At 38.9% G+C, this 27,857-nt stretch overlaps 1 protein-coding gene across 1 annotated transcript; it reads right to left on the bottom strand.

Annotated features, from left to right (window-relative positions):
- Positions 1-492: 492 nt before the first annotated feature.
- LOC121956079 (transcription activator BRG1-like) lies at positions 493-26,498 on the bottom strand. The gene is given in 37 exon segments (XM_042504168.1): positions 493-1,194; positions 2,375-2,514; positions 2,599-2,731; positions 3,215-3,316; positions 3,417-3,522; positions 4,426-4,688; positions 4,801-5,019; positions 5,105-5,182; positions 6,813-7,040; positions 7,243-7,406; positions 8,051-8,217; positions 8,317-8,363; positions 8,448-8,534; positions 9,054-9,161; positions 9,697-9,819; positions 9,910-10,001; positions 10,004-10,151; positions 10,241-10,324; positions 10,327-10,355; positions 10,452-10,516; positions 11,281-11,321; positions 11,323-11,445; positions 12,322-12,469; positions 13,662-13,774; positions 14,599-14,665; positions 14,850-14,980; positions 15,083-15,130; positions 15,723-15,890; positions 16,880-17,053; positions 18,181-18,354; positions 18,457-18,583; positions 18,813-19,068; positions 19,150-19,248; positions 20,215-20,673; positions 22,366-22,498; positions 22,957-23,220; positions 26,363-26,498. Coding segments are annotated over 36 exon segments (4,899 nt in total). The 5' UTR covers positions 23,179-23,220; positions 26,363-26,498; the 3' UTR covers positions 493-1,161.
- Between the last annotated feature and the right edge of the window lie 1,359 nt (positions 26,499-27,857).

The raw sequence follows: 27,857 nt of genomic DNA, 5'->3' as shown, positions 1-27,857 counted from the left end.
CTTAAAGTAACAGATAAAAAAAATAAATTAGCTGCTAAAAGTAATGGATATAGTTAAAACAGTTAGCTAAAAGTAGGCTACTAAAAAAAAATAAAGAGTTGAAATTGCTAAAAAAAAGTAACAGATAAACCGTAAAAATAGCTAGCTAAACGTTATTTGGTTTAAGTACTGAGCTAAAAGTAATGGATAAACACTTAAGATAGCGACTTAAAACTAAACCAAAATATCAACAGCTCAACTGAATGAAAAATTAGCGTCGACTTAAATAAAATTAAGGGGTAAGTCTAGAAAAAAACCATAACAGAAACTAAGAATTGAAGTGAAAAATGACTTTCATAAAAACTGGGTCTAAAATGACAATGACCGGTATAAAAATGATGGTCCAAGCTGTGCACCAGCCTTAAGAGTAAGCAGCTACGTGTACAAATGCGACGAGCGCAGTTACTGACCTCGTCTGGGGCGTTTTGGACAAACAAAAGTGAAGACAACGGATTAATTATGAGATGCCTTTATTGTACTTTTTGGAATCCAGTGACACCGACACGAGAAAATGGTCCGATCCCTCCCTCCCCCGTTACATACACAACCTGAGAGGGAGGGGCTGCAGGGTGGGATGTACCGTGATCCCGCTTGTAGTCTTAAATTAAACACAGAGATAATAGCGAAGACACATCCAGGTGCATTTCCACAGACACGCACGACATGCATTCAAAAAGGGGGGACTTCAGGGGACGTAGTGACTCCTGGTTCACATGTACGCTTTGTCTTAACGTAAAAGACGACAAAATTAATACCACTTAAAAAAAGAACAGTTAGCTGTCTTTATGGCCCACGATCAGTCTATAGGTTCAGGCTCTGTCAATTTTCCACTTACAGGAGAAAACAAAAAAAAAGGCAAAGAGACACTACTATTCATACAGGGAAAATGGTTTAAATATGGAAGTGAATGGTTCATAGCTTTCAAATTTTATTTCATTTTTTTAATTGGTTTTTAATTAATGGTATACTTTAATGAGAATACAATTGTCTCACTAAAAATCAGCTCATCTAGGTAAAACTAGGCCTTTTCCACCGACTTTCTCCCTGCTGTATCTAAGTAAAATATATAAAGTCCAGTCAAGGGGCTCAGTGGGCCGTTGGTCCCATCAGGAGTGGTTCACTTCAGTCCTCCTCGCTGCCACTGGCCGAGCGCTCCTGAAACAAAAATTTAGTTTTGAACAGAAGAACATAGAGGCTAAACAGTTTAACACAGTTTGACAGATTTACATTTTACAAAAAATGCAAAAATAAGAGTAATGATCGCCTTCAAAAGCCAGAAAACTTCAATAAAATAATGAGTCAGAGGTGTAATTTTTATCTCGAGGCGTCATGAAATTGCAACAGTTGCGTCATTATTTGTTTACGCCTGTAAAAATTTCAAACACTGTGGCTGATGGATGCCGAGTGCATGTCGGACCAACTGTCACTACAGTCGCCAGAGAAAAGAGAGCTGTGCAATTCATCGAATTTCAATCTCGGCTCCCAGCAATTACAAAAAACAAAAGCATCGAGAAAAAACAGCCTGAGCTCAACACGTGCTGCGAGGCGAGTCGTTTTAGCGCAAGGAAAGATGACGGAAGAAGAGCAGCAGCGTTTGTTGAACAATTATACATTTTACAATTTTTATGCTTATTTTATTAATCATGCCAGTGGGTTATATTGTATTTATTTTATTTTCCATTTCATGTCATGCATTCTGTGCACTAAATTTTTATCCTTATTTATTCTTACTTTTAATCATATTATCAAGTGGATTTTATCCATTTGAAGACGCAGTCTGTGTTTTCTATTCTGATTTTATTAGATTTTTACATGCAGGTTTTATTTTGTCTTTTATGTATTTTGACGTGAAGCACTTGGTGCATTAATTTTATCCTTTTAAAGCGTGTTGGGCTGCATTTCTTGTATGAAAGGTGCTATACAAATAAAGTTTATTATTATTAGTATTATTAGTAACAAATTCCGTTGTGTGGGAAGGAATTGGATACGAGGAATCCGACGCGGCGCAAAAATGAATAAAATGCAACATTTGCTTTGTGGTGGCGTCTGCACCACACGGCAACACGTCAAATATTTTTAATCATCTAAAGTTTAAACACAAAGTGGCCAAATAATCAAAAAAAAAAAAGAGAAAAGGACGACCACATCGACATCCACCGCAACGCAGTCATCAGCTAACGACACATTTTACAAAACAACTCGATGGTAATTAAATTAATTTAAAAAGCTCAATGGGAAAATATTAAGGAAGTTAAAGTTATATAAATAACTGCAACAACAGAGTAAATAATCGGGATTTTTGGCATAATCGGGCGGCTCTATTTTCTTGTCTCACCTCTTCCTGTTCGTCCTCGCTGTCATCGTCGCTCACCACAGGTTTAGCGCGGGCGCCGCGGCCGCGCCGTCGTTGACCTTTTCCTCCTCGCTCTCCTTTCTCTTTCCGGCTCAGTTTGATCTTCACCTTCACCGAACGAGCTGACGGAAAACAAACGAACACGTTCAGGTTTCCTGCGTCTCCTCCCGGTCTGTCGTGTCAAACACGGCGTCTCTGATACTCACATTCGGACTCAGAGCCTTCGTCTACGTCCTCCTCCTCTTCCTCGCTGTCCTCTCCTTCGCTCTCGTCGTCCTTCTCAATCTTCTGTCTCACGCTGGTGAAGACAGACTGCAGCACGATGGAGTCCTCGTAGATCTGAAACACAGAGGGATCTTTAAAAACTGCTTTTCAAGAGGACTTTTAACCCTTTGAAACCTGGATCGACATCACTTTTTATTTCAAATATTTAAGCCTTTGAATAAAAGAAAGGAACAATAAAAGAAGGTTTCCCAAACTGCAAGAAATTCGTAGCTTTGGAAGTTTTCTTTTAAAAGACGGGAAAAATGTCAAAAAACTGAATTTATAATTATCATAAATATGACTTTAAAATCATTTAACAGAATTGTTGTTTTTTTTTTTTTTACCATTTGTCTTGGGGGGTATTTTCCTTCTAATTCTTAGTTTTTTTGTTTGTTTGTTTGTTTGTTTTTGTTTTTGTTTTTTGTTTTTTAACTTTTTTTCCCCTTTTTTATTTTTATTTTTTTGGCTGATTTCTTCATAACTTGCTTATTGCCTTTTTCCAGAAGCCAGCTTGCGGAGGTTTTAAAGGGTTAAATTCTTTGCAGAGTGGTGACTCACCAGAGACCCCTCCAGGTTGAAAGTTTGGGCATTTTGACACAGCAGCATCACGTCCTTCTCCAGGTCGTTCAGGCTGCGGTACTTATGGCTGCGGATCCGCTCCTGATGAAAGGAGGAGGGAAGAAAGGAGACGATGAGCCGAGAAAACAGAGGAAGAAAAACCTGAAGACGAAGAAGCGGATGCGTCACTTTTTATCCTCACCTTGATCTTTCTGAAGTCCACTGGCTTTCGGATGAGCTCGTAGTATTCGGGCAGCTCTTTGCGAGACGGCAGCTGGATGAAGACTTCACTCAGCTGTCGTCCGTTACTGCGGAGACGCAAACAAAGAGGCTGGTTGCTTAGTAACAAAGTAACAATCTATCGATCTGGGTCGATATACTGACGCAATGATAATAACGCGGTTTTATTGATGTGATGTAAAGCAGCGGTTCAATAAGAACATGCCTTAGGGACTGTTCTTAATTTAGCGGGGGACGTGGTTGGCTGTTTTTTTTATTTCATGCTGAAAGCTTCAAATATTTTTCTTTGAGTCTCCCTGAGTGGCTCAGAAAATGCTCAAAGTTTTGATGTGTTCAAAGACCGTCAGAAATCTGAAAATCAAACAATAATTTCTGTTTTCACAGCTTCTGGCAGTTATTTTTTTGGAGATTTTTATTTTTCCATGCCAGCGGGTTTTTGCATGGCATGTTTTCTTTAAAATTAACCAAAAATGCAAAAATCGTTGCCAAAAAGTTTTAAAGAAAAAACAAATCATCAAGAATTAAATCTTAAAGTAACAAAAAGAAATCACCAAGTTTTGAAAATTAAAAACTTTTAAGAAAAAAAAACCAAATTGTTAACAATTTTAAAAGAAAATTTTCTAAAATGTTTTTTGGCAATGATTTTTTAAATTTTTGGTTATTTTTAAGGAAAACATGCCTTCCAAACCTGCCGGCTTCTCCTGTAACAGATCCGTAAAATGGAAATTGAATTGAATCTTTATCTGGATTGTTGCAGACTTTCTTATATCAGCAAATATATTACTGTCCAATGAACTGATGAAACCCATCGTGATGAAACAGGATTTTAACATCCTTATTTAGTCAAAGCTCAATCTAAAATTACAATTACAGATTTCCGGTTGTCGTCACAGCTTTGTCATATTCTGAATAATTGTATTTATAGTGTCATTCAGGATAAAGTAATCTCTCCGCGTGGTCAAAGTCCTCACCCGTCCTTGTATTTGATGACGGCATCGACGATCTTCTTCATCTTCTTGGTGAGGGACAGCGGGTTCGGGGACAGCTTCTCAGCAGGCGGGCGACCGCGTTTCTTCGCCTTCTTCACCTCCTCGTCTTTGTCCCGCCCCCGGCCGCTGCTGGAGCTGGGCGTGGCCGGCCCGCCGTCGTGGTCACGGTCTCTCTTGCGCTTTCTGGTCGTCTTTTTGTGGCGCACTTCCTCTTCGATGTCCTCCAGATTTCCCTCTTCGATGGCCTGAGGACAAATTATCATTAAGCTAAATCAGATCAAAACTCTTATACTGATTCACTTTTGCCTCCTAAAGATGTAAAATATTTTCTAACTGTTAAACATGACGTCGTCCCACCTTGAGCCACTGTTTCTCGGTGAGCGAGTCGCTGTAGTCCACTTCCTTGCGTTGGCGGGATCCTCTGCCAAACATCTTCTCCTCCTCCTCTTCGCAGGTTAGCCTCTCGACCTCAGCGTCGTCTTTCAGGATCCAGCTCGGCATATCGTCCTCCTCCATCAGACGGGGCTTCCTCTTGGGGTTGCGTGCCTCCTCGCGGCGTCTGTCCAAATCCATACGCTGGAATAAAAGAGAAATGAATTCAGCGGGGATCAGTGGAGTCAGACGATAAAACGACAAAGTGTCTAAAGGAACTGGGACTCACCATAAACTGCTCGAACTCCTCTTCACTTCTGGCGATCATCTGATTGACCGTCTCGTCGTCCGGCACTTCGTCTTCCTCCTGTGGACAAATAAACACGAGTGAGTAAAAGGAGACAAACAGCGGATTCATGTGGCACCTCAGAGCCACGTGTTTAAACCAACGATTCTCACAAAAACTAGTAAAAAAAAGTAATTTCAAGCATATTTCTATTTAATAGGGGTGCCGCAATTTAGAAAAGTGATTAAAATGAGTTTTGCTGAATGAAATCAAAAACAGAATCATAGAATCTGGCCGCAGTTTTAGTTTGTTTTTCTTTAGTTTTTGGATCCAGCAGTGCTGTGAAACTTTCAGCTGGAGTTTGTATTTAAACAAGTAAGTTAAAATCTGCAGACTCCAGCAGCTCTGGAGAGGCTCGGAGAAACTTTCTGCAATAAATGTCTGCAAAGAGCTTCGGTCACGCAGATGAAAAATCATCTCCGACTGATGTCTGAAGGTTGAGCTCCTCTCTTACGCTTACAGATTTCTGTGCCAACTGGCCACAACTCGTGCTGAAAGAAAATCCTGTCTAAAGTCGTGCAGTGTGTCCCCAGCTTCAGTCTAAACCTACAGTCCACGCTGTTAACGAAAAAAAAGGGCTGCACACGGACGTCTGCATCAGACGCTCTGAGACATAAGTGGATGAATTTATGTGAAACGGACCAAAGCAGAACTCCTGCAGACGCGCACACGATGAATTGATCTGAAGCGATAAAGTTATGAAGCCACACGCAGACAGATAGATGAGGATCCCATTATTAATCCACTTTTTTGCATTATTTTTAAGTTATTTCCTGTTTATTGGGGGTTTAATTTTTATTTAATTATTATTATTTTTTTTAAATAGATTTACATGTGCAAATGTTTTTTTCATTTAAAAAGCCTAAAAAATACAAATTGGAGCAGATCTCTATGGCGCTCCACTCACGCCGGGCGTAGCCAGGTTTATTTGTTATAGCGGATGTGTGCTGCATCACGTGTGCTGCATCTTCAATGCAGCATCTGTGCGATAAAACCCAAAAAATATGTAATTTATCATTTTAATTTTAAAGAAGAAAAAGCAAGTAAATGATAGTTTTTATGGTCATGAAACCAACGATCTGCTGATCTTTACGATCCAGACTTTACAGCCGAACAAAGACATATCTGTCAATACTGAAAAAACTCATTTAAACTGAAAAATCGGGATTTTTGAGAATCATGACACCCCTACTACAGTATTAAGCGTACGGAAGCGGTCTTAATATAACTCTTTAGTTTGTATTACATGACTGAAGCGTAGCTTATTCAACTGTTATCACCAGAAATACATTTGAATGTTAAAATTAAAAAGCAGAAAAGCAGAGTTGCAGGAAAAAAGCAGCAGAGAGAAAAAAGAGGAAGAAAAAGAGGAGAGTTTTCTATCAAAATAAAGTATAAAGTGTCGTATTAACCCTAAAAAGTTTGTGTAGAAGCAAAAAGATGGAAACAAAAGAAAAAGTCTGGATTGATGAAAGCTCACAATCCTGAGAAGAGAGGAAGTAAGGAAAGAAACGGAGGAGGAGAGAAATAAGGAGAGAATGAAGAGGTGGGGCTGCACACAGGCGGATGTGGGTGGGCGGGCGATGCGTTGACACGTTCAGATCACACCCACCCACGCCCCCCTAGTGCGGCAGCCTCCTCGAGCCCCGACCTCGTCCTGCTCCTCGTGCTCCAGGATGGCCTGCAAGAAGGCCCGCCGCTCGCAGCCCGAGGACTTCTGGTCGAACATGCCGGCCTGGATGACCTTCTGGTCCACGTTCAGCTTGTACTTGGCGGCCGCCAGGATCTTCTCCTCCACGCTGTTGACGGTGCAGAGGCGGAGCACGCGCACCTCGTTCTGCTGACCGATACGGTGGGCTCTGTCCTGAGCCTGCAGGTCCTGGAGACGTAAACGCAGATTTATTCGTTTAGGCGGGAAAAACAAATCAATATTTAATTCTTTGTAACTTTGTTCTGCTGAGATCTCGTTTTTAAGACGGCCGTCATCTTTCAAGAAAGAATCACGATGCATCAAACAATCAAGTGGATTACTATTTTCATTTTCCATAAACCTTTATTGATACCAGCACGTGTTACAGTACCTGATGTGGGTTCCAGTCGCTGTCGAAGATGATGACGGTGTCGGCAGACTGCAGGTTGAGGCCCAGACCTCCGGCTCTGGTGCTGAGCAGGAACACGAAGTACTCGGAGGCCGGGTCATTGAACGTCTTCAGCAGCATGCCGCGGTCCTCTGCCTTCGTGGTTCCTGAGAGAGGAGCGAGCGGTTAGAGTGGAAAGAAAGTGAATCTCAGCGGTGCCGTACATTTAGGTGACAGCAGGCGGCTTTTCATTAACCCTCAAGTGGATGAAATCTATCGTCTCTTCCCCGTGATGCTCCGTTAGTGTTTTGTCTTTTGCCTCTCAGTAAATAAATACATTTAAAAAAAGAGATACATGCTAAAGAAATTGTGCAAATTGAAATAGTGAATATAAAATATAATAATATAATATAAAATATGCCTACTGGAAACTTAAAAAAAAAACACTCCCATTTATTGCAAAAATGTTTTTACACTTGCACGAGTTTGTATTTCTGCAAACGCTTGTTTGTCTTTTCTCGGGTCACATGATGTTACGGCTATGTGTTTGTCAGTAGGAACTGGCTCCCATGATGCAGCAGGAGCTACAGGAGCTGTTATTGCATCACATAACTCTGAGAAAAAGTTGGGCGGATCATCTGGAAGTTTTGAATCCACAATTCCTCTTTAAAATCGTGGACTATCAGCTCCCAGAAATCCCTCATATGTGGCCCTCCAACGTATAAGGGGCTCTTCTTTCCATTATCGCTCACATAATAAAGTTAAAAACTTTAGTTAAAGGTCCACAATCACTTAGTCAAAGGTGTCTCACCATCCAGACGCAGGTACTTGAAGTTCCTGTATGCAAAGTAATCCTCCATGATGGTCATGAGTGAGGTCATCTGACAGAAGAGCAGCACTTTGTGGTTGGTGGCCCTCAGTTTGGGCAGGATGCGATCCAGCAGCTCAAACTTCCCAGAGGAGCGGTACAGGTCGGGGCTGCAGGGGCAGAGCAACACGAAGAGGAAAAATGAGCCAGAATTCAAACATATATCCACTCACACTTTGCACAAACGCGCAGTTTCAAGCTTTACGTACCCAGAGACGATCCCACCAGAGTAGCCGAGATGTTCGGAGAAAGACTCCTGTAAAACAAACACACAACGGTCACATTCGGTTCTTTTCCTTCTTTGGAGAAAATTATTTAAAGTGGATTTTGTGTTTGGTACCTCGATGTGCTGGAACATGTAGGGGTGGTTGCAAATTTTTCTCAGTTGCATGATAGTGTTCATCAGTGTCTTCGTTCCACCTTTACCCTAAAACACGCAGAAGGAAAGAAACACGAGAGAAACACACCTTTTAGGTTCCAATTATGCTTGAGCTTTAAATAATGATTTAGATTTACTTTAACCCCTTTGAAACATGAAGACGTTGTCTTGATTTCTTTCAAAAACAAGGAGAAAACGTAAGAAGCAACTTGACAAGAAATAGCCCAAAAACTTGCAAGAAATTAGTCAAAAAAATACGAATAATCGCCCTGAGAAATAAGCAAAAAGAAAAGTATAACAGAAAATTTATAAAAGAAAAGGAAAAAAAAATATAACCACGTATTTCACCTAGTTTAAAAAACAAAAAAAATGTAACAACTTTTCCCTGCAGCAAAGTTCAGGGTTATTTCCATGTCGACTTTTACTAATTTTGCAATTTGCGGGACATTTCTTATTTTTCTCCCAAGGTTTCAAAAGAAATTTAAAATAATTGCAAAAGCCACCTGATCCTGATTAAATGTCTATTAAAAAAAAAATTAAAATTAAAAAAAGACATTTTCTCCTTACCTTTTTGTCTTTTTCTGACCCGTCTGTGAGCAGGACTCCCTTCGCCTGCATGTGTCTGTACAAAACCCGCTGCAGAGCCGACATGTCGCACTTGATCACATATTCCACCTGTAAATAAAAAATAACACACATAAACATAAACCACCGAATCATATCAATTACTTGATTTTAAAATATTATCAAAAGGAAACCACAAGGTTTGGGTACCAAACTTAGTACTTAAGAAAATCCGAATTATGTCAATAATTCATGTAAAATCAATCAGTGCTAAATTTGGACGCGACTGCCAGAGCTGATCGCTGACAATCGAAACGCAGGAGGCAGAACAAAAGTGTGGCAGCTTGATAGTGGTGCATTAGCTCCAGGTCGAAACTTTCCCTATAGGGCTGGGCGATATGGCTTTAAAAATCTAAACATCACAATTTTTTTAGGCTATATTGTGATACACAATTTATATCATGATATTTTGAAAACTTTTGAAAACATTTCTGTTATTACAGAGCGAGAAAGTACCGAAAGACGATATCATCCGGTAATGGTATTGAATTCCAGGTACTGAATCAAATGTAAACGGTGCCCTAACCTGAAAACCGATGACAAATTCACAATGAAATCAAATTTCTCGTCAGTGAAAAAAGCGAACGCACTGACCTTCTCGGGGCAGCTGGGCCTCGACCTCTTTCTTGAGTCGGCGCAGCAGGAACGGCCTGAGCACTTTGTGTAAACGTCGAATGATCAGGATCGTCTCTTCTTCATTCAGGTCAACCTGCAGGGAAGAGACGACAGCTAAATAAGTATTTATATTTTTTAGGATTTCTCCTCCACGGCGACGTACAATAACCGGACTGTGGCTGACCTTCTCTCCGGTCATGGCGAAGGGGGCGTTGAACCACTGCTCGAATGTGCTGCAGCTCTTGAAGATGGTGGGCAGGAGGAAGTTGAGCAGGCCCAGAGCTCAGGTAGTTTGTTTTGCAGCGGCGTGCCCGTGAGCAGCAGACGGCGTGGCGCCAAGTAGTGAGTGTTTAAGACCTGCGTCAGCTTACAGTGGTGGTTCTTCATACGGTGACCTTCGTCCACGATCATGTACTTCCAGCGGAGCTTTGGGAGGAAAATACGGAAACAGAAGATTAAGAAAACTACGCATAAACGAAAACATTTTATATTTAAATTAAAGGATGTTTCCGTACCTTTGCTAACACCTGCTTGTCTTTTATGATGTACTCGTATGTGGTGAGCAGCACGTTAAACTTGCCGCTGCGCAAGATGGGAACGAGAATGCACGACGAGCAGCCGGAGACCCCTGAAAATTAAACAAATAAATTATGATCCAAACTTTTGTGCACCTTTATACCTCTGACAAAGACTGACAGTAACATCCGAGTGTGTGCCACTGACCTTTGTAGGAGACTTTGACGACAGACGGAGCCCACTTATCAAACTCATAGACCCAGTTTGATAGAGTTCTGAAAACAAAAGATAAAGTTTCGTCTCAACTCAGCACATGAACATAAAAACTCAAACTGCTTTCTATGCTGTATTTTGATGTTTTTGAATTTAATCCTCTGACACCTGAGAAAAATGACTTAATGTCACTCAAAAATATGGGAAGAAGGTGACAACTTGACAAGAAATGGGCAAAAAATTAGCAAGAAATTGATAAAAGGTTAAAAAAAAACAAAACAAAACATGAAAATATGCAAAAAACATCAACAAGAAATTAGTGATAAGTAACAAGAAAACTGCAAAAAAAAAAAAATACAAAGGTTTTATAATCAGAATCAGCTCACTGACGTTAGCTTTGCTCTCAATGTACAAATTGAACATTAAATATAACAAAAAATAAAAAACTAAAAATAAAAACAGGTGAGAACAGAAAATTGTAGTTTTAAAATTTACATATGTACATGCTCTAGTTAAACAACATTTTCTTTTAGAATTAAAAATATTTATTTAAAAAGTTTTTAAAAAAAACAAAGAAAAAAAAACACAAAAAATGAAATGCCTGCTAAAATAATTGAATATCTATCTTCTCCAGACATTTTTTTTCTATTTTTTGATAAAAAACTAATGACATTTTTTGGTCACCTTTTACAAATTTTTAGTATTTGTGTGAGATTGTTCATGATGTTTTTCCCGTGTTTGTCAAAGTAATCAATTTTTCCAGGTTTCAGAGGTTTCAAAGCACTTTTTTTTCACAAATGAACCGGGCGACGCCGTCGGGACTTACGAGAGAGGTACGATGATGAGGAAGGGCCCGTTGAGGCGCTTTGTACTCCATGAGGTAAGTGATGAGGGCGATGGTCTGGATCGTTTTCCCGAGACCCATCTCATCTGCCAGGATGCCGTTCAAGTTGTTGTTGTAAAGCGACACCAGCCACTCCAAACCTTTGATCTGAGCGGGAACGAGCCACCGTCAGCGTCATTTTAACTCAGTAAACACAGAAACATCTCACTGCCTCATCAGTAACGATATTAACTCTTCACAGCTTCTAAAGCAGCTTTAAACAAACCAAACGCAACTCAAAGTGCTTTAAAGTTTGACTGAAGAAGCAAAAAACAAGAACACAGGAAATACGCAAAAAATGGATCCATAATTACTGTGATAGAGAGAAGATAGGCTTTTATTTTAAAAGTATCAATATTTGCAGCTCCTCTCAGATCCTCCAGAAGGCTTTTCCTGCGTTTTGGAGCAAAATGGCTAAAAGCAGAATCACCAAATGTTTTAGTTGGACTCTGTTGAACAGCTAAAAGAAAAGAGTCGGAGGATTTGAGGCGTTTTCCTGGTTCATAAAACTAAAACCATCTCTGAGATGTAGTCCGCTGTAAGGTCATGCAGTGCCTTATAAACCAATAAAAGCATTTAAAAACTAGCAGGCAGGCGGTTTAAAGTCTTTATAACAGGCGTAATGGGAGCTCTCCCTTTGTTTTCTCTCCTTTGAATTCTGAATTAGTTGCAGCTGATGAACTGTATTTTTTGGAGAGCGTCACAGAAGTCCAGCCTGCTGGTGAAAGCCTGTGATAGTTTCTCCGAGTTGCTCACAGAGACCTGACTTTGGATCTTTTCAATGATAAAATGCTGTTTTTGTGATGCAGCGTATATGAGGTGAAAAAATAATCAACTACGACTCCTAAATTTCATAGTTTGGAGGCCAGTTTCTCTCTCTGAGCCTTTGATCCAATGACCCAAACTCCTGCTTTGTCCTGATTAAGCTGTAAAAAACGTGACAGCCGGGTTTTAATCTGTAAAACACATGCTCGTGTTGCGTACCTGGTATTGCTTGAGCTGCCCGTTGACCAGCAGCGTCGACTGTTTGTCCACCTTCTCAGTGACGGCGTGAGCCACAGCGTAGTAGGACTGCAGGCCGCGGTTAAAGCTTGCGTTACCGTACTCGTCATCGACGTCCTGCTTGGCATGTCTGGTGGAAACAGAGACAAAATATGGTGAGATACTTTTATGGAGGGGATGAAAAACAGCAAATGACATTTAAAAGAAAAACACGCCTTTGTGATTCACAGTTTGAGGAAATACAAGAGAAAGAATCTGCAGAAATAACTTTAAAAACCTGGTGAAAGTCGTTAAAAAAGACCTGAAGGAGGCAGAGAAAACACGAAGATGATGTGCACACGATGTAGATTTGATCCCAAACAGGACAGACACAAGAGTAAAGGAGTTTTTGAAAATTTAAATAGGAGATTATGGACTGGAGAACCAAGATTTCTTTACATTTTTACAAGGAAGGCTTCAGCTGCATGAAATTATGACTGAAAAATTGGGAAAAGGTGACAAGTTTTCAAAACTCTTCATATTAAAACATGTCGCCTCCTCTCTCTCCCTCTTTCACTCCTCAGCCCTCCTATCTATCAATTAAAGGCATAAAAAGCCCAAAAAATAATCTTAAAAATAACAATAATAAAATAAATAATACAGAAATATATAAAAAAAATAAGAATTTAATGAAGAATTTAATCTAACGTGAAATTCAATCGATAGGCAACGACACGCCGTCAAAATATGTCTAATATGTTTCTGTGAGCTTTGACTGAAGGTTAAATGCAGTTTTATGTTTTTTCAAATAACTACTGATTGATCGATGGTTAATTTCACAGATCAATCGATTAAGGAAAGTGCTGAAAATCTGCAACCTTAGTGATATCTGAAGATGAACGGGGAAATATCTGTAATTACAGTGAAAAACTACATCTAAGGCACATCTGAGGGAATTTAGGTGGAAAAACATCATGAATTACTTCCTGCTCGGAGGTTTTGGGAACAAATTACTGGAGGTTAATGTGGTTCAAATGGAGCCAAACATTATCAGCTATTTTGGGAACTCCTGAAACTAACACCCTCCTGGCATGAAGTGTTTACAAACTATATTTCAAATCTCTATTCCAGAGGATGTTCTTTATATGTTATATATATTTTTATATATTGCCCTGATGAGTTACACCCAGATGCTCCAACATTAGAGGGTTAAAAAATATTCATAAAATACACTATAAATTCATAAAACACGTTTTAATGCAAGTATGCAGCTGAAATGAGCTGATAATATCTATTTAAAGCAGGATCTGATAAAAAATAAAATCTCGGTGGTTGAGTCTTACTCGATGATGTGCTGGACGTCCACCTCAGACACGTCTTCGCTGTCGGGGTCGGGGATCTTCTTCTTCTCCTCTGCTGGAGCCGCGGAGGCATGTGGCTGCTCCTCCTCCTCCTCCTAAAACAACAACAGAGCTCAGTTTGTGGAGCCGTTTGGAGCTAAAACAAAGTACAAACACTTTAAAAAGACGTACAAAAAACTTTTCTTAAGAGGGATATGGATGCGGAGGTAGGTTAAACTTATCGCAACTCAGTTGTTCAAAAAATGCTTTTAATGTGAAATGAATGTCATATGACTTTAATTTTGTGTGTATTTTCATGTATTCTATTTTGTAACTTTCAATAAAATGTAATATTATTATTATTATTTTTATTTTTTGGAGCCACCTTGTTGATGTCGTTTCCAACAAAAAGCACAAAATTTAGTATCAAAATAAAAGTTTCAAAGTTTCTGCTCCTGCTGCTTCTTCTTTTTAACTCTCTAACCGAAAAAAGTGCTATTATGTTATTATTAATCATGTATTTTATTTATGACTTACTAATTATTTTAAATTTTCTATCTAAACTCTTTCATCTTTTATTGGACGCCTGTTTCGTTTATTATGTTTTTAAAATTTATTGCTCTGTAAAGCACTTTGAATCGACCTGCTGTATGAAATGAGCTGCACAAATAAAGCTGTCCTGATAGTTTATAAAAATGTGGGACGTAGTTTATATAGAATGAGATCGTATAAACGGGGGGGAATAGATAAGTGTGCACCTCTGGGTACTCCTTTTATATAACGTGACATTTACGTTAAAGTGGCTTGTTTATTGAGATTAATGTGTAAGTTCTGTGTAAATTTTATCTTTATGTTTTTGTCTGCTTTTATTTGTGGGTTTTTTTTTTTTTATAAATAGTTTGATATAAAGATTAATTCATTCATTTATTGTGTTGTTCACCTCCTCCTCCTCCTCCTCTTCTTCGGAGCTGCTGTCTTCGCTGTCTGAGCGCGGCGCCACTTCGTATCTGCAGAAGGAACAAAACGTTTTTGACGAGATTAAAAAAACATTCATATACGATGGGTTTGTTTCTCCTGTAACTGTTCTGTGTATTTTACGCTTAGTTCCAGAAAATCGGCGTCCAGCGTTACAAAACCAGTGAAACTATAAAATTCATGAAATAGTGATGATTTGTCGGACGTGACGCTGACCCCGGGTTCATTTCCAGCCAGGCATCCAGCTGCCCGGCCTTCGGCGCCTCCATCCCGGTCAGGATCTTTCCGCTGTCCACGTGGATGACCTTTACCGGGAGGTCGCTCATCTGACTGGTCTCATCTAAAGGCTGCGAGAAGAGAGAAAAAATGTAAATATATCCAGAAAACTGCACATTATGATTATCTTTTAACATCTTGTTACAGTAGATGTGTTATTCTTTCTAACTCACCTCTCCATCGGGTCCCAGCGTAGGAGCGCCTCCCCCAGCCTCTGGCTTCTGAAAGAGAGACATTAAAAATACATGTAAAAATGCAATTCAATCTCTTGAAACCTGAGCAAACTGGTTTAATTTCAATAAAAAGAAAATGGAAGGAAATTACCCCAAATAGCAGAAACAAGAAAAAAGGAGTTAAAGGAAAAAGTACCTGAAAATTAGCAAAAATTGAAAATAAAAATTGTAAAAATAATCATAATAATAAAAACATTATCAATAATATATAATAATAATACTAATAATAAAATTAAATTTTTATTATTAAAGAAAATAATTCAAAATAAAAAATAATAATAATTTAAAATAATAATTTTAAATATAATTTAGAGTTTTTTTTCTTAGACATTTTCCCTTTTTAAAAAAATAAATTTCTAATAATTCTGTTTTTCTTTCTTTCTCTTTTGTTATTTCAAATAAACAACATATTTTCAGTTTATTTTCTGTAGCTTTTCTTGATTTCTTGCAATATGCGGGACAGCTCTTGCCAAGTTGCTTGTTGCCTTTTTAGCCAAGTGCTTTAAAGAAATCAAAACTCGCTGTCAGGTTTCAAAGGGTTAAACTTGATAGGTTCATCACAAATGTTATAAACATTTACCTTCTTTTTCTTCTTCTTCTTCTTCTCTTTGAGAGCTTGCACGGCTTTGTGGGCGCGCACCAGCTCCGTGAGGTTGGCCACGTACTCGTCCGTCTGCTGCAGCAGGTACGCCAGACGCTTGTCTTTCTTTTGGTCGATGAGTTTTCGGTAGCCTTCTTCATCTTCAGCCTGGGGAGAGATTCACAGAGGTGTCGGACTCATAAATATACGGGATAGGGTTCATTTTGTAAACCGAAAAACGGCACAAACGTCATTAAACACTAACAGCGACTAAATCCACAAATAATATTTCTGAAAAAAAAGACCAAAATATAGATTAAATAGTAAAAACTAATCTAAAATCTCAATAACAAAAAAAGGGGGCAAAATATTCACCTCATGATAATAAGATTAAATCTTTTTTAAATAAGTTTGACTGAAAAAAATGTAATGTTTTTTGTCATAAAACAGATAAACATAAAGATTTTTTTTTTTTAAAAAGTCACTTTTGGTTTTGTTTCCTTAAAGCAACACTGTGTCATAATGGTAAGAAATAAAAAAAGGGGGTAATGTTAAAATCTTCATAATATTATATACGATACTTTTTGAAAAATATTTAGAATAAACTTGATTAAACTTTATTTGTTAACCCTATACTGTGACACCTTTCTCACTTATTTTTAGCAGCTACATTTATTTTATTTTATTTAGTTTATATTTTTTTCTTCTGGTTTTTTGGGTGTGCTTTTTGGGTTATTTCAGTATAGGTTTCTGTCACACCCTCACATGTACTATTTATATGTTTTATCCTCATCATTGCTTTCTATTACGTGAAACAAATAAACAGATAAAAGTATCTAGGTAAATTTGCAGCGATAAAAGAAAATTGTTAAGCTATAAACCTAAATACACAATAACAAAAACTGTCATGTAATAGTATAATGTTTCAAGGCAATATTTGCATTTCAGTAATTTTCACATTAAATAATTAAAAATGTAACTTTACTCATCTATTGTTGTGAATCTATTTTTTTTTAAAGTCAGAAAAAGACATTTTCAGGTCATTTTTGTGGAGTTAATGCGGCTGAACCATCTGAGTTAATGATTAACATTTTCTTCTGAAACTGTCCTCCTAACAGCAAACACAAACTCGTCTCCTTAATAGATTTGAGTCTCACCATCAGCCTCCGCATTCGCTCCTTCTCAATGCGCTCGTTCTCCTTCTTCTGCTCGCGCTCCGTGTTGGCGTGGTAGGTGGCGACAGCTTTGGTGGCCTTCTGGATCTTCGCTGTGATGGAGCGGTGGTACTCCTTGAAGTCCTTGGCGTGCTGCAGGATGCTGTTGAGGTATTCCTGTCCACAGAAGGACACGCAAAGACACAGCGGTCAGCAGATTCTACATTCGCCGTGAAATGTCAAATAAAGTCGAGTCCCAGTTAAATGCCCAGACCTTTAAATCATTCATTCAACCATGAGCACCAAAGAGGACAGTGTTATCGGCATAATAAACATGAAAGATGAAAAAAAAAAAGAGATTAATAGATATAGACGACTATTTTTTAAAAAGGTAGGTAAAAAAATGTGCAAATAACTATAATTTTCAAATTATTTTACAGAATTATTATAATTTTTAAGCATTTTTTCAGGTCATTTCTGGCTTTGTCTTTGTTTTACTTTCTTTTTGCTATTTTAGGGGGAAATTTTCAGGTAATTTGCTTGTACTTTTCACAGATTTCTTGCAAACCTCTTGATCATTTCTGCTTTTGTTGCTCATTACCTTTTCCCCATGTTTTTAAAATTAAATAAAGCCAATATGCCTGGGTCTTAAAAGGTTAAATAAATAATGTGACTGTATTTCCATCTTTGCGGAGAAACAGTTTTGAGTGAAAGGAATCAAAAGTCTGTCACATACAGACGCCTGTCTCATACATAATCCTCCCGAGTTCAGTGATTGAAGCAAATAAAAGCCCCGGTATTAATTGACGGCAATGCGAATAGAAATTACGTTTTTTTCCTTTTTCACTTTGTGCTGCATTAAAATGTGTTAAGTTTATCTGCTGTTTTCAGTAAATCTGTTTTGTTTTTCGGCATTTCTCCAGAGAAACATCAGTATGCATAAACTAATTTAAAGAAAATGTGTAATTTCTGAATGTGATTTCAAACTGTGGAGGTCTTCAGAGAACAAACTTAAGTTAATATCAATATCAAAGGAGAAAATAATTGGGCAATATGAAGTTTCCATGTAATGTTTTTGTGTTTTGACTGATGGTGAGTTGCTGCGTACGGCTTTTGATTCTTTTTCTTTTTCTATTGCTGATTTATTTTTGAGAAAGCGGCTGGTAAAATAAATAAGGTTTTCTTCTCCCTGCCCCTTATTGTGGAATATAATGTAGCGAACAACGTTTGAAAGTGAAAAAAAGGTGTTTTTAACCGTCCGCTGTGCTGTAAACCGCCACACACACACACAGTTTTCCTCTCACCTGGTGTTTCTGGCGACGTTTCCGCTCCTGTTCGATCTTCTGCTGCTTCTCCAGCTTCTCGGTGATGCGTGCTTCACGTAGAGACTGACGTTTGCTGCGCTTGTACGCCTTCGCGTTGAGGGCCGTTTCCAAAGCTGTGTCGCGTCGCATGCAAACCACCACCTCCTGACGCAGCTGCAGGCACAAGAAAGTGGACGTATAAAACCGTGTAACTCTGGGGACTGAGGGTCAGTGTGAGCTACAGTCGCTTGTACGGTAAATATTTCTTGCAGCTACCTGTCTCTGGAAGTTGAGCAGCCTCAGAGCCTTGAGCTCGATGGTGGCTTTGGTCCGCAGGTCGCCGGCTAAAGAGCCGGGCAGGTTCTCCAGTTCCTGGATACGGTGAGCAATACGAGCCTGTAGCCTGAAGAACACGGGTCAAAACCGATTTTTTAAAACCTGGATCGACATGGGTTTTTCTTTCACTCCTTTCAGGCGTCTTTTACAACTTATTTGAATCTTAAAAGCCGAGAACATTGGTTTCGAACACATAGGGAGGTAAAGAAATGTCAAGACGAGAAAAAAAACGTGTTTTACGGTGTTTTAAGAAAAGATATGTGGAGTAAATTAAACTCTGCTCCGTGCAGTCTCACCTGTACTCTCTCTCCTGGAGGATCTCCACTGGGTCCAGCCCGCGGGGCTTCTGGATCGGGGTTATGCGGTTCTGTTTCTGGTGAAGCATCATGGGAGGGGGCTGGGCAGGCTGTCCCGGAGACTGGGTCTGAGGGGGCATCACTGGGGAAGCAGCGGGGGGGACAGAGGGAGGAGCGGGAGACGGTCTGCCGGTGGGCTGAGGAGGAATCAGCTTCTGAGGAGGGTTAGAGGGGGCGGCAGCGTTCACCATTGGTCCTGGACGAGAGGAATCAGAAGAGGTTTAATTCATGTGCAAATAAAGACACAGCGAGCTGACCGAGGCGAGGCTGAGTTTACCTTCAGGCCATGATTTCGGGGGTCCGTTGGTCGGCTGGCCTTGCATACCTGGAGGAACTCCTGCAGGTCCAGGGGGGGCCATGTTGGGACCGACCATACCTGAAGCAAGAAGAACAAATAGATTAAGATTATTAGTAAATATAACGGTTCATACACACGTTTACCAATAATTAATAATAAAGAATTAATTATTTTTAAAAAAAATCGTCTTCTTTTCTTCAAAAAGTTTTGGCGAATTTTATTTTTGACAAGTTTTGATGAAAATGTTGGCAATTTTTTTTCTTTAAAAGCTTCCGTTTATTTTTGGAAGAAAACATACCTTTCGGTCAAATAAACAAAAATGACACAATTTATCTTCGAAAGAACCTGTAAAACCAGAAATGATCGCAGGATTTTTAAATTCCCAACACATTATGAGTTGTTTGTGAAAAAACATTGTGAAGATTTTTTTTTTTTAAATTTGTAGCGATTTTTTTAAAAAATAATCTTGGCAATTTTTGGTAGCATTTTTTTGAGAAAACATTTGGGGGATTTATTTATTAATTTTCTTTTAACATTTTTGATGATTTCTTTAAGAAAACATTTAGGCTTTTTTGTTTTTTCGTTAACAGTTTTGGTTGATCTTTGAAGGAAATGTGCCTTTCAGACCCATATTGGGCATATTTTCATCAAAATTCAACAAAAATACCACCATTTATCACAGCCAGAAACTGTGATAACAGAAACTATCATTGGATTTTCAATTGAATTTTAAATACATCATGTGTTATAATACAGGTTTGTGAGACAGATCTCTGTGACTCTTCCAACATTGCAGGGTATATTTATTTTTCCAAAACTTCTGCAGGCCTGAAAATTGCAAATATTTGCAAATTCCATGACTTTTCCAGGTTTTTCCTGACTGTTCAAACCCTGAAATATTGAGACAGTCAGGAATAATGAATTCTTGTTCAGCCACCAGGTGTCTCTGCTGAGCTGTTTAATATTCAGACTCTTTGTTTAAAGTTTGGAGCCACATGGCAAAAATAAACCTGTTAGGCTTCCTGAGGGACTTGCTGAACTCACCGTGCGGTCTGTTGTAGTTGGCCTGAGCCGGTCCAGGACCAGCTCCAGGTCCACCTCCAGGTCCTGTGGAAGGCGGCATGTTGGGCATCGGCTGCTGCTGCATCCCCGGCATGGGCCTCTTCCCCTGCACGGCCATCTGCAGGTGCTCCGGCAGCGGCTGACTGCGAGCCAGCATCTTGTAGGCCATGATCTGAGCCCGGAGCTGGTGCAGCTGGTTCTGGTTGAAGGGAGCGGGTCCGCCTGCACCGCCTGGTCCACCTCCTGCACCACCGGGTCCACCCGGACCCTGAGGGCCCCCGCGGTTAGGCTGACCCATTCCCTGATTGGGGTCCCCGCTGCCCTCCATAGGGCCTGCTCCGGGACCAGGTGGACCTCCAGGCATCATGGGGCCAGAGGGGGGGCCGTTGGCTGGAACGGGGCTGGGTGCGTGCTCCGAGCCGCCCAATGGAGAGGGGTAACCTGGGCAACACAGGACAGATGCATGATGGGTAAAAGCCAGAAAAATTCAAACATTCAAAAATAAAGTTTTTCACATTGATGTTAATATTATCAAGCAACCCTAAAATTTGGTGGCCAAAGTATATTTTGATGGTCCGAATGTTAACTACAGACAAACACCGCCTCCATTAACCGCAACACAAAAGACATAAACAGAACGTAAATATGAACTTTTAAGTAACTTCCTGCTGGTTGCTCTTCCTGCTTTTATACTTTTATTTATGACTTTTAAATATGCTTTTATTTTGGTTGTTTTTTATTTTTTTTTTTATTCTGATTCTTTTATCTTGTAGCACTGAGATCTGTTTTAAATGTAAAGTGAATTATAAATCAAATCTTTTCTTATTATTATCTTAGTAAACATACAGTTTCTCAGTTCTCAGTCTATCATTTAAACCACGCTCCCCCCAAAATTAGCACACGCACGCAAGTTTTTAAAACACAGGTAAACCTGCTAAATTCTGCACAACCACTGCCAGTGAACACACCACGCGTTTCTGCCTTTCTAGCGTTTGTGTGTGTTTGTGTGTATGTGGGTTATTTTGTTAGTGTGTCCGTGCGACGTCACGCAGGTGAACAGTTACCTACTTTAAAATCTCCACATCATACACACTACCATCATGTCACGTCAGTGTTTCTGCGCGACTCTTCCTCTCCTCCTCTGCTCTCTGACTGTGGTTTTGTAGATGCAGCTGCCTTTGTTGTTGTCTGAAAGGGGAAGCCCCTGAACCCGCCCCTCCCTCCGCCTGCTGCTGTCGGCTCACGCTGCCAAACGAGCAGCAACACAAGAAGAGAAACCGGCTGGATGGGTACACACACACACACACACACACACACACACACACACACACACACACAGTGTACGTCTGTGTGACCGAGTTCTTCCTGTCTGCAGGTCTTCAGGGACAAAAAGGAGATCCTTAATTTTTAATCTTTCTTCAACTTTATCTGAGGATTCAAACTGGCAACCGTCAGAGCGCAGAGACATCAACATCAGCATGTGTTTCCTCGTGTTTGATCTCTCTACAACTTACGATACCGGCGTCGTTAACCCTTTGAAACCCGGATCTACGCCAGTTTTACCGTGCTGCGTTCAGACCTCTTTCATAAGCTATTAAACACTTTGAAACCGGAGAAAATTGGTTTTGGTTTCTTACGAAAACATGGAGAGGAAATCAATAAACAACATGGTAAAATATGTCCCTTAAAGTGAAAGAAATTGGCAAGAAAATGGCCTGAAAATTAGGGAAAATGTCCAGCAAACTATATTTAGAATTATTAAACTATATTTAAAATTATATGTGTGTGTGAGTGTGTGTGTGTGTGTATATATATAAACTTTACATAGCATTTACATGATGAGGAACAAAGCATGAAATCTATTTATAATGATCAAATTATATTTAAAATTATGTTACAGTGATTTTTTTGGTCTTGTTCTTTTTTTTTGTTTTTGCTTATTTTTCAGGGAATTTTCTTTCATTTTTATCAAGATTTTTTTAAAAACCTTTAACAAATTTACCCACTGTGTCAACAATTTTTGGGCCATGTCTTGTTGTTATGCTCACTAATTTCTCACAATGTTTTTTAAAGATATCAAACCAATTTGCTGAAGTTTCAAAGTTTTTAACGCAGTATTGCGTGATGAGTCACCTTGGGAATGTTGGTCCATCGGGCTTGGAGGGGGTCCCATCCCACTGTGGCCCCCTGGTCTCATGCCCATGCCCTTCATCTGGGGGTAGCGGGGGTCATCGGGCATTCCCTTGTCATGCATGGCTTCCATGGGCTGATGAAAACACGCGATAATCATCATTTTGATGTGAGGCAGAAACAACAAAGACAAACAGTCACAATTCTACTTATTACTTAAAACTAGTTCACAAGAAAAAAAATCAGTTTTTACTTATAGCAACACAATAAAACTGGAATATTTGCTGCAGATTTTTGGCGCTTTGAGCACTTCTAGTCGAGTACCATGTAGTTCCATTATATCAGAGAGAAGGCCGACATTTCTGTAGACGATATCTCCAACATTCGTCAATTCACAACAAAACTATCTCGACTGTGAACTAGCACTACAGGTAAGAGGAAAAAATATGTATTTTTTTTATTTTGGTGTGAACTGTCCCTTTAAGACTAACAAGCATAATCAAAAACGCTACAAAACCTGCATGAATACTAAGAGTAAAGCGCATCATGAGGGCAGTGTAAACAGTGATATTAAAGAAAATAAGGGTTTCGTACTTTGTGCATCTGGTGCATGTTGTCCTGAGGATATCCTGAGGGCCCCTGTGGAGGATGGGGGTGTCCGGATCCAGGAGGTCCCGGGCTGGGCCCCATCATGCTGTGGGCCGAGCCCGGAGAGGGGCCGGGGCTCGGGCCCATCATGCCTCCTGGAGATGGCCCCGGGCCCGGGGAGGGTCCGGGCCGAGGTGTCCCTCCCATCGGGGGGTCAGGAGTGGACATCTCTCAGGGGAGACTGGGAATGTGTGGCAGCAGAAAGTTCCCCTGCGAGGAGAGACGACAACAGGGATTAATGCGAAGTCCAGAATCCAGCTGGGACCAGACGAGCCTGTGTTTTTGTTTATTTACATTACATCAGTCCAGATCACAGAGCAGGGGCGCTGTAGCAGTTAGTGCATCCAAACTGAACCGTTAGAGCCTCTCGGGCACGATGTGGTGCACGCAGCAGTACGTACAAGACACGGTTTGTAAATTATTTCATGTCATTTAAAACCAAACTCCCAAATACAAATTCCACCTGGAAGTTCACTGCGTCAGGGTTCCCAAACTTTGCCATGCCAAGGACCCCCAAATTACGCTAGCCTCTGGTGCAGACCCCCTGCTGCAATTTTTTTTTAAAATCACATGAACATTATAATGGAAAATATCGAAAATTGAACATACAGCTTCATATATTTTCCTTATTTATTAATAAAACGTCCTTCCTGCTTTTTGACATTTCTTGTCATTTTATTCAACAGCAGTATTAACAATAAACATATTTTCTTTTAGATTTTTTCTCTTTTGTTAGGCCTTTTTATTTTTTACATTCAGTGTCCTCTGCTAGAAATAGTCTGCCATTTCTGTCTTAACAATATTAACTGTAATAATAGTATTTTTCTTTTTTGTTATTCATTTATTACATTTAGTGTGTTTCATTTCTTCTTTTTAGAGGTTTTCTTTTTTGTTTATTATTTGTTATTTTTTTTAATAAAAATTAAAATATTGGCATCAAAGGACCCAGATATTGATATACAGTGATTAACAACATCTAAAAATACACATAAAAATCATTGTCACACATAATGTTTTTAGTTGTTTTTTTCCCTAAATATTCTCCCTTTTTTCCCTCAAACTTTCGCTTTGAAAAACAGCGCGCTGTATTATGATGAGCTCTAGCTGGACCTCAGCAGTCACATCAAACACTGTTCACCCAGATGTGATCATCATTTCAATGATAAAATATGGCCGAATTAATTTAAACACTCTTCCTAACGCAGTTAAATGTGTATTTTTTATTGATTTATTTTTTGGGGTATTGACAGTTTCATATCATAAGAGATGCTTTCAGTTTTACAGCCTGTTTGTGACCCGCTGGTGTGTTAATTCAGTGTTTGTACAGTGTGATACACACATTTGAAATGTTCCTGATTTTTATGAATAAAAATATTCATCAAAGTGGCCAGCTGGCACGATGTTACCTCGATGCCCAGCAGGAGGACTGCGTCTGTTTTTGACACTTGCATTACTGTCTCTTAAAAATTTGAGCTGCAATGATTAATCGCTTAGTTGTCAACTATTAAATTGATATAATATTGATAATAGATAATCCAGCTGAAGTAAGAAAAAAAATCACAAAAAAAAGTCAATAATCTCTGATGTCAGTTTTTTAACTGTTAATATTTTGCAAGTATCATTATGACAGTAAAGGAAGTACGTTAACCTTTACATTTGAAGACGTCATACTGGGCTTTGGGAAACACCGATTGACATTTTTCACCATTTTCTGACTTTTTCTTTTAACCAAGCAACTAATCAGTTAATCAAGAAAATAATCGACACATTAATCAACAGTGAAAACAATCATAGTTTCAGCCTGACGGTGCCTTCACTTATGTCCAAACCTGAACTATTGATCATTCAAAATGTGCTACGTGGTCCGTCACTAAATGGAATAAGTTTACGCACAACATTGATACAAGATATCTAAAAAACACCGTTTGCACGAACTACCCATTATGCACGACAGGAGTGAAGACTTTCTTTAACTCCAGGATTTCATCTTCAACTTTTAACTTTTTAAACATCAGTAGAGAAAAAAACAACAAAAATGAATGAGGAAAAATATTTGTAGCTTCAGTGAGGGTCAAAAAAGAAAAAAACAAGTCACACCCAGCTAAGCCCCTCTTCTGATAAATAAGAAACAGTCCCTAACTGTAAACCAACTGTAAACATCCTGTTTCACATGAGTTTCTTATTCACTGATGAACTTTAACACCTATAAAAATGTCATATTTTTTCATTAAACAACAACAAAAGCGACAAAGAACACCAGTAACTAAAGACCGACAACATAATGCTGAGTCAGTTATTTTGTATTGGTTTTTTAGATAGTTATATTGCCTATACTGACGTGTTTGGTTTTTTGTGTTATATATTTGATATATGTCTCTTCCAAAAAAAATTTAAAAATCTTAAACGACCGAAAAAAAACCCCCCCAACAAAACAAATGGAAAAAAAACTATTTCCGACCCCAGCCACCTCCCTCTTCTGATAAATAATGAACAGTCCCTAAATGTGCATAGAAAATGTGAATTTTATACACAATAAGTCCTTTAAAATTTCACTAGATGAGTCAAAAAAATACATAAACGATGCTCTAATAAACAAGATACAACTCATCCGGATACAGACACAAACTACAACTAAAAGCCACCATAAAACAGCTTTTAAAAGTAGAAAATCTGCGTTTTAATCCAGTTGTTTACATTTACAAACAAATAACAGTTAGGTTAGCTATTATTAGCATCCGTAGCTTTGTTAGCCAGGCCTCGCCGGATTTAATAGTTAAATTATGACCGTTAACGAATCATAAACACATCCTGTTTCACAAATTGACTTTCTATATATACACGGATGAACTTTACAACCAATAAAACGGAACTTATTCTTCGTTAAACGACAGCAAAAGCGACAAAGAGCACCGGGTAGCTCGCTAAGCTAAAAGCCAACAACATAAGCTGCTGACGGGGCTCTAGCATGCTAACGAGCTAGCAGCGTTAGCCTAGCCGGCCATGCTCCCCGGGGCCAATTAGGCTCAAAGAAATGTGCCGTTTTTTCGAGATGTTTCCTCCAGATGCGGCGACATGTGAAGGGTTGAAGCATCCCTCACCGCCGGGGCTGATTGATCCATCGCGCCTCCCGTACCCCTGGCACGGTGCTCCGCTCTCCGCACATTTCCAAAAACACATTTTCATTCATTGCTCTCAGTCGCGCCACAGCGGCAGCAGCTCTGTAATGTCGGTGTTTTCACCAACAACTTTAAAAAACAAAAACACGCTCGAAAAGCTCGCGTTTCCTCCCAACAAAGGCGCAAAACACACACAAAACTCCCGGGAAGTGATAATAAATGTATATGTGACTTACACGGGCGGTGAACGCTGATGATTGAATCCTCGCCGGTTGCAACGTCTCTTGGTTTTTCCTCCTAGCCAGAAACAAAGACCGACCTACCCAGTCGGTTTTTTTCCTTCACCCCCCTCCTCTCCCTCTCTCTCCTCTCTGTCGGCAGATTGTATCGCAGGAACCGACCGGCCTGAGCGGCTCCGCAGCGCCCCCATCCACCGACTCCCTCACTGCCCGCATGCCCAGTGAGAGGCGCGTTCTCAGGCAGGAATCGCACGCAGAGGCGGTGGGGGGATGGGTGTCCTGGAGGAGACGAGGATGAGCGTTTAAACGGCTTTTATCCTGTTCAATAAATGTGAAAATACTCCGATACGCGCAAGAAATTTAATTTAATTAAGCTTTAATTTATTCACACAGCGATGGGGATAAAATAGTCGGATATCTTTAGTTTTCTGTGTCCCTTTGTTGTCAGCCTGTATGTGTATAATTAAAACGCAGCAATTATTTAATACCGGAGCTGTGACTCATTTTTATTATTAATTAATTTGACAAAAAAATAAATAAATAAATAAATCGTTTGATCTAAAATATATCGGAAATTAAGTGTAATGTGTTCGTCATTAGAGGACTTCTTAAAAAATAGAATAGTGTCAAAATATAAAGTATTTATACGAGTTGTTATAACAGTAACAGTTACAGAAGCTATAATTGTTAATAAAAAATTGGGGTCTCAGGTATGGAGGAAAAAAATCCTAAATAAATAACAATAACTACAGGAATATATATATAAAAAATAAATAAAAACAGTAATAATTGGATAAATACAGAAATAAATAAATGAATCAAATTTTTTTTCCAAAAGCCAAGATGACTTACTCAACATACTTGTTTTGTGCCTGAAAAGTCTCAAGTTTCAAATTATTTACTGCACAATAATTATAGAGGCAGTTGTTAATAAAAATCTAGGACAAAAATGACTTAAATAAATAAAGAATAAATAAAAAGAAGAATAAATGAAGAAATATATTAATAAATGCAGGAATAAATAATGAATAAATACAGAAAAATAGATAAATAAAAGAATAAATGTTACATACATAAATGTATAAGTAAACACAGGAATAAAGAAATACCGAAATGAATAAAAGAATTTTTTTTCCCCAAAAGCCTTTCTCAAAATACTTGTTTTGTCCCTAAAGATGTAAGTTTCAAGTCATTTATTAACAAGTACAATTATAGCAGCAGTCACTGTTGATAAAAATCTTAAAAACAAAGAATGATTTAAATTTCAATAAATAAACAAATAAATAAATTATTGTTAAAATAAATATAGCAATATATTAGTAAATAAATCTATGAATATATACAGAAATAAATATATAAAATGAAATATATGAAATAAAACAATAAATAAATGAATAAATGTTGAAATAAACATGGAAATAAATCGTATTTATGTCTACAAAAAGATTAGATTCTGTCAGTTTATGTATATCAAAAAAACTGATTTCTTTCA

The sequence above is a fragment of the Plectropomus leopardus genome, chromosome 17, assembly GCF_008729295.1.
Source record: "Plectropomus leopardus isolate mb chromosome 17, YSFRI_Pleo_2.0, whole genome shotgun sequence".
In the NCBI taxonomy this organism is placed as follows: domain Eukaryota; kingdom Metazoa; phylum Chordata; class Actinopteri; order Perciformes; family Serranidae; genus Plectropomus; species Plectropomus leopardus.
This window is presented reverse-complemented; position numbering and strand designations above follow the sequence as displayed.